The 7,643-nt window shown below is 38.9% G+C and overlaps 1 protein-coding gene across 2 annotated transcripts in view; it reads left to right on the forward strand.

Moving 5' to 3' along the window:
- The window catches only part of PAPOLA (poly(A) polymerase alpha), a 49,273-nt gene extending 42,441 nt beyond the window's left edge, over nt 1-6,832 (forward strand). For both annotated transcript variants that reach the window (XM_060755892.2, XM_060755884.2), the window contains exons 20-22: nt 2,668-2,730; nt 3,307-3,384; nt 4,618-6,832. In XM_060755892.2, the coding sequence (XP_060611875.1) occupies nt 2,668-2,730; nt 3,307-3,384; nt 4,618-4,713 (237 nt within the window). In that variant the 3' untranslated portion in view covers nt 4,714-6,832. The remainder of the gene's footprint in view (nt 1-2,667; nt 2,731-3,306; nt 3,385-4,617) is intronic.
- Nucleotides 6,833-7,643: the final 811 nt, after the last annotated feature.

Consider the following 7,643-nt stretch of genomic DNA (forward strand, 5'->3'; position numbering starts at 1 on the left):
AGTTAGGATAATTGTCAGCATGCAGTGCAGGGAGAAAGTGCAATGCTTTTGTTTCCATTCAGCTGAAAAAGCATATTATGAGCTGGCACTTTCTAAAGACAAACTTGCAAAGATGTTCAGCAGATGTTTTATTTGAAGAAGTACTAAGTGAAAACTTCCTGAAAAAAGCTAGGTGTATGTGGATCTGTTAACTGCATCACCCTCTGAAGCTGTTATAGTAAGCAGTAATTGGCACTAGACCTGTTCTGTTGAAATTAAGTTTATATATATATTTCATGTTTATACACTTTAAACATGCTTTATAGCCTTGCTTTTATAATGATGAGTCGGACACTGCAAGACAGATTCAGTAGTTTAAAGCATGTTCTTGGAGCTAGCCTTTCAGGGCTCATATGTGCTGCAAATAATAATAATAATAATAATAATAATAATAATAATAATAATAATAGAACTGGTGGGATCACAAGCCAGAAAAAGTTACAGAAAATGAACACGTCAAACTCTTCTGGGACTTCCGAATTCAGACAGAGTTCTGGAGCACAATACTCCTGACCTAAAGATTGTGTTAAAAAACAAAGTATGGATTATCGATGTTGCAATCCCAGGTGACAGCAAGATTGAAGAGAAACAACTGGAAAAGCTGACACGATATGAGGATTTGAAGATCAAACTGCAAAGACTCGGGCACAAGCCAGTCAAGGTGGTCCCAGTGGTGATTGGCACACTGAGTGGAATGCTAAAGACCTTGGCCTGCACTTAAACACAATCGGCACTGACAAAATTACCGTCTGCCAGCTGCAGAAGGCTACCTTACTGAGATCTGGACGCATTATTCGCCGATACATCACACAGTCCTAGACACTTGGGAAGTGTCTCACGTGTGATCCAATACAACAGCCAACAGAGTGATCTTTTCTGCTGTGGACTCATCTTGTTGTGTTTCAAATAATAATAATAAGAAGAAGAAGAAGAAGAAGGGGAAGGAGGAGAAACATGCACTGGCAGATTATGTAAAAGGGAGTCATGAACAACATTGAGGGGGGTAAATAGTAGTAAATTGCTTAAAGTGCAAAAGACAAAGAGTGAATACCGTAACAACACAATCCAGAACAGAAGCAAAAATGGTGAAAGAACGCTCTCCATGAACAGTTCTTTGAAAAAATTGAGAGCCAAATTGACAAAGAAAAAAACATGGCTGTGGCTCACAAATGGAACTTTGAAAAAGGAAACGGGGGGCCTGATTCTGGCAGCGCAAGAACAAGCCATTAGAACCAATGCCATCAAAGCCAGAATGGAAAAGTCGACGACAGATCCGAAGTTAGACTCTGCAAGGAAGCAGATGGCAGATGAAACAATAGATCGCATCCTCAGCTGCTGCAAGAAGATCGCGCAGACAGACTACAAGCAGAGGCATAACACCACTGCTCAGAGGATTCATTGGAACTTGTGCCACAAATACCATCTGCCTGTGACAAAGAACTGGTGGGATCACAAGCTGAAAAAAGTTACAGAGAATGAACACGTCAAGCTACTTTGGGACTTCCGGATTCAGAGAGAGAGAGTTTTGAAGCACAATAGTCCTGACCTCACAATCGTGATAAAAAACAAAGTATGGATTGTTGATGTTGCAATCCCAGGCGACAGCAGGATGAACAAGAAATAACTGGAAAAGATGACACGATACAAGGATTTAAAAATTGAACTGCAAAGATTCTGGGAGAAACCAGTAAAGGTAGTCCCAGTGGTGATCGGCACACCAGGTGCAGTACCTAAAGACCTTGGCCTGCACTTAAACACAATTGGCGCTGACAGATTACCATCTGCCAGCTGCAGAAGGCCACCTTACTGGGATCTGCACGCATTATTCGCCGATACATCACACAGTCCTAGGCACTCGGGAAGTGTCCCATGTGTGATCCAATACAACAGTCAACAGAGTGTCTGCTGTGGACTCATCTTGTTGTGTTTCAAATAATAATAATAATAATAATAATAATAATATATTTATTTATTTCTTGCCTGCCTCTCCTCACGGCTCGAGGCATAATTGTGGGAATTGCAGCTGAAAGGATGTCAGTGCCCCTGGAGATTTTTAGGTGATTTCCCCAGGCTTGTTCTTCCCACATGTTTTCTGGTTTTACATGCATGAAATCTGCATGTAATATGCAGCTATGATGAATAGTGACAATATTAAATAACCAAATTCTTTCAAAAGCATGAGAAATACATGCTTGATAGGGATTTACCCCATGACTATAAGGTATTGGCTCCTCTTGCAAACTTGTATAGATTGAAGCATGAAAGATTTTGTAGAACTGGTCATTTTTTCCTCTACATCAAGCCTGCATAACCATACTCCAGGTGTTTGGGCCTCCAACTCCCACAAACCATAGCCAGCTTGTTCAATGGTCAGAAATTCTGGGAGCTGAAGTACAAAACACCTAAAGGGCCACAAATTGCGCTTAAACTCTTGTTATAACTCTTATACAGGCATTTGTGGAGCAAATATATTAATATTTCTTTGAATTCAGCTGAATATTTGTATCAAGTTATGTCCAGTTCAACCTTTAGTGAAAACAATGCAGACCTTTAAATCCCAGTCAGAATGTTTATTCTTCTGTCTTGACCTATTGTGCTCATAAGTATTTTTGTCCTGTTTTGTGACAGGATGAAATAAACGATGATGCCAGTTGTCTTGATGTGAGTGATCATGAGAAGATGGAAACTAAGGTAAAATAACATGGAAAATAAGGTCGTGCTCTGGATTCCAATTGCTCACAAAACTAAAGTGTCTTTTTACATCCATTTAATCAGGTACTTTTTGCTGGTGCCCTCTGTGGAGGCACTTGTCATTGGGTAGATGGCCTGTTATCATCTTGGGAGTCAAATAAAATAAAAACAGTAGAAAGTTTAAATTTCTTTAAGAAACTGCCAGATAAGAGCAAAGTGATTAGAGTGTTTTGTTAGTGTGTGCATGGAAAAGGTAGAAGTTGGATGAACCAGTGGAAGGAATGTGTGGCCAAAGCAAGGCAGGATAAGACACTGAAGCGGTAAGAGAGCAGGAATCAACTGAAGAAGTTAATGAACTCTTGACTCCCCTTTTAATCTGTTAAACCCCCAGTGGTTGCAGATTGGTCATCTGCACCTTTTCAGAATCCATCTTCATGATGAGTAACAATCCTACAATTGTGGGGTGCTCCTTGCTAGTTCAGAACATCCATTTTAGAGGGAATATGAGCTGCTATTGTTTGACAGGGAACCAGTTGAGATGTATTGGCACAGTGTTCTTGTTTCCATTCTCTTCAGGAACTACTTGACACAGATTCAGATATGGCTTCTCAACCAGAAACACTTCCAACAACAGTATCTCTGCAAGCTCCTCAGGTGAGCCTTCATTTTCGTTTTATTACAGAAGACATTAATAATGTAGGGCTCATTATTCTTCAAAACTAATGCAAGAAGTTATTTTACTGGGATTTTGTGTGTTTTCTGCTTTGTTGTTTAGCCCTAATCATCCACACACTCTTCATTTATTTTATTTTATTTAGAGTATTTTTATCCAGCTCTTTAACCACAAAGGCTCTCAGAGCAGCTTACAATTGTTAATTTGACAGTTCACTGCCCTCAAGCTTACAATCTTCATAAGACAGAACACATAAGGAAAAGAGAATGGCAATCCAGGAGGGGATTAAGTCCAGTAGATAATACTGTTTGGTTCCCAACTGCCAATGCAATGGAGGGCAGGCTTTGCTTTATTTCTGGGTGGCATGTCATGTTAGTGGATTTCTAATATAATAAGCAGGAGAATTTCTTACAGGTGACTCAGTGTCTCAGAATTCCCTGAGCCAAAAGCACATTGATCTATGTGCATCTTTGTTGCCTTTATTACATAATAGTACCTTTTCTTTTAGCTTATTGCAAATCTAAAACTAAAGGGTCACACATAAAGACTTCCCACAATTTGAGGGGGCATTGTGTGTGCTATAGCCTGGGTAGAGAGGTACAGTAGGTCTAATTTGGTAAGTTAGGCTCTGTTGTTTTCAGTGCCCATCATTAGTTGGACTGGTGAACATCGGGGCGTTGATGTTCAAGTATATTATGAGAACAAACATTCTGTGATAACAACACAGAGAATGTTCCGTACACGCTTTTCGCTCGGTCAAAATGCATCTGTACGAGATAGAAAAACAATTTTGCTACGGATTTCTAATCTTCGGGCAATTGGAGCCACACTAAAAAGAAAATCACATGGCAGACCTAGGACTGTGTGAACGCCAGACAATGTGGAAGCAGTAAAAGCATCCACTCAACAATTGCCAAGATGTTCTGCCATAAGCATGCCATGGTATTGGAGATATCAAGTTGGAGTTTGAGGAGGATTATGCATGCTGATTTAAAACTGCATCCTTACAAAATAACTTTAAAAATCCATTAAAACAAAACTGTTTTTGTATACTTTTCAGAAATAGATAGCTTTGTTCATTTTTAATGCCCTTTCAAAATTTGGCTGGTCTTTATGCCCCACCCCTGTATTTAATGGTGATAAGACAAGTATGGCATATTTTACCATATTCCTAATCTCATTGTCTAACTGTGTTTCTCTCTCTTTCTGCTTAGAAAATGCCCAGTACAGACCTTTCAGATATCCCTGCTCTCCCTGCAAATCCTATTCCAGTTATCAAAAATTCAATAAAACTAAGATTGAATCGATAAAACCAACCTCAGGGGTCCATAAACAGTATCTGCCAATTCAACCTGTTGTCTTCTAATACTGAAACCGAGGACAGAGGGTGCAAGACAAGAATGTGAACACAGATGGATTTAGGTATATATTGTGCACTTCCCTTGCTGGGCTGTAATCACTTGATCTGGAGGTCCAGGTTAATATGTGAAGCCAGGTGTACTATTAATGTGTTAGCAACAGTTACATTTAATACTTCAGAGGATTACTGCCTTTAAAAGGAGTGGGAATACTATTTCTAGCCATATTTGACTTACTGATTGGATTTATGTTGATGCATTGTTTGGAAGAGGAACAACTAGAACTAAAACTGGCAAAAGAATCCCTTAAATGCACTTTTATGTACTTTTTTATTGGACTATGACTAATTTTAGCGCTTCAGCTTGAAAGATTTTATTTTTATTGAAGAGATTCTTCAATATCTGTGACCTTCAAATTGGAGAAGGGCCTGATATATTGTGTACTGAAAGTAAAAGTATGCACTATATCTAGCGCAGTTACCATTAAGCTGCAGTAAACCCTTAAAAGAAAATGTCAAGGCTTGAGGTTGGAAGTTTGAGAAAAGAAGTATTGGGTATTTGATGGGGCATGATTAAGATGTGGTCTATTTTTTATTTGGAGGATTATTTTACAATGCATATAAATTAGTTATCAAAAATCAAACAATTGTCCCTTGACCTAATCAAGCCTTCTCCTTATTCCCATCCTGTTCCTGTCAGCATATAACTTGGAGGGAAATAATACAGAAACTTTTACATTTAAGGTATTTCAGTTTGTATGTGCGGAATAGGACTAATGCCAATTAAATGCTGGTGTTTTTTTTTTCTTTTAATGGGTCATTATAGCTACATAAGATCTATAACTGTGGCCCTTTGGCACAAATGACATGTTTCCTCCCCATTAACGAAACAATAAATTGTGCCTGTCAAACATAACCCTGTCTCATGGCCTTTACATCACTAAAATATGAGAGTTTTGTACACTCTTGAGTCCTGTCTCCATTACAAACATCTCAGATTTTAAATATAAAGGCAGATCTTGCTTGCCCTAGGATTTTTAACAGTTTTATTTTTAGATAGTTCATCTGAAAGTAGTCTCTCTGCTTAATTTCTTTTTTAAAAAAAATCACATTTCTAGCAGGCACTTACAAGATCTGATAAACTTTCCTTATCCAGTTGTCTTTGTTTTGTTCTGTAGAACTATAAAAAATGATTAGCAGCAGCATTGTTTAGAAGAGAAGGAAATCTCTCATGGCTAAGCAGCAGAAAAAGTGAGGAATGCCAGTGATTGATTATCAGACAGAGATAAACTATATGTGACTTTGATTCAGTCAAAATTAAGTGGGATGGTTAAGTTGCCCTTCCCATATTTTTTCTGATCAGCATGTTTAATGACTTCTTTCCCTGCATTGTGCTCAGTTCTCCTTCATGTGCATTTCCATGTTGAGGTAAAAACGACTCACTCTTCCCCTGTTCCCAATAAGTTAATTTTCCCAAAGTCCAGAGATTGTAGCTTATTCCCTACCTCCCCAGCTGTGCAGTTACCAAGATCTTTTATTTTCTGCCATTTTGTCTACAATGTCAAGTATACAATATTCTTGCCCTTGCCCTGTACTGCCTGCTGTAACCCAACTTCCATCCCTTTTTAAAATGCTCCCTCACTTTCCTCTCCTTTCCTCCCCTTCCCCCTTCCACACAATCCAAAAGGTTTAACTAACAGTTGAAGTGTACAAGCTGTCTGTGTATTTTGTGTAGCTATGGAGTTTAGATCGAACTTGCCAGGCACAAATTTAGTCTCGTTTTGTTTACACATCAGGAATTTTTTTCCCCCCATTTTATTAAACGTTTCATGTATCTGCACCCAAGTTTTGCCAAGCTGGGAACTTGGAGTCTTTTCTGTATAGTGACTTTTTAATTCTAGTTTTCATAACCTGGAGATCAGACTGTTGCTTTCGCATGATGTACGTAGGTGTCTCATGACTGGAGTTGCTTTGTTTTATAGTATCTGTACTCCTTGTATTTTTCAAGAGCTATTTTGTAAACAGATGATGTATTTCTCCATGGAAAACAATAAAAAAACAGCACAATCCCACAGTCGCTTGGCTTCTTTTGAATGTCTAAGATGAGCTCTCAGAAGGCTCACACTAACTTGAAGGAAAACTATGTATATGAAATGATGCTAAGAAAATACTGAATAAAACAGTCAGTGTATTGTCGAAGGCTTTCATGGCCGGAATCACTCAGTTCTTGTGGGTTTTTTCGGGCTATATGGCCATGTTCTAGAGGCATTTCTCCTGACGTTTCGCCTGCATCTATGGCAGGCTTCCTCAGAGGTCTGCTGGAGCTGGGAACAAAGGGGTTTATATATCTGTGGACAGAGCAGGGTGAGACAAAAGGCTTTTGTAAGTTGGGCTAGGTGTGAATCTTTTCAACTGACCACCTTGATTAGCATACAATGGGCTGACTGTGCCTGGAGCAAACTCTTAATGAAAGGTGCTTAGATGTCCCTGCCTGTTTTTCTCTCTGCTGTTTTAATTTTAGAATTTTTTAATACTGGTAGCCAGATTTTGTTCATTTTCATGGTTTCTTCCTTTCTGTTGAAATTGTCCACATGTTTGTGGATTTCAATGGCTTCTCCATTGAAATCCACAAACATGTGGACAATTTCAACAGAAAGGAAGAAACCATGAAAATGAACAAAATCTGGCTACCAGTATTAAAAAATTCTAAAATTAAAACAGCAGAGAGAAAAACAGGCAGGGACATCTAAGCACCTTTCATTAAGAGTTTGCTCCAGGCACAGTCAGCCCATTGTATGCTAATCAAGGTGGTCAGTTGAAAAGATTCACACCTAGCCCAACTTACAAAAGCCTTTTGTCTCACCCTGCTCTGTCCACAGATAT

This window comes from Anolis sagrei, chromosome 1 (genome assembly GCF_037176765.1).
Source record: "Anolis sagrei isolate rAnoSag1 chromosome 1, rAnoSag1.mat, whole genome shotgun sequence".
NCBI lineage: Eukaryota > Metazoa > Chordata > Lepidosauria > Squamata > Dactyloidae > Anolis > Anolis sagrei.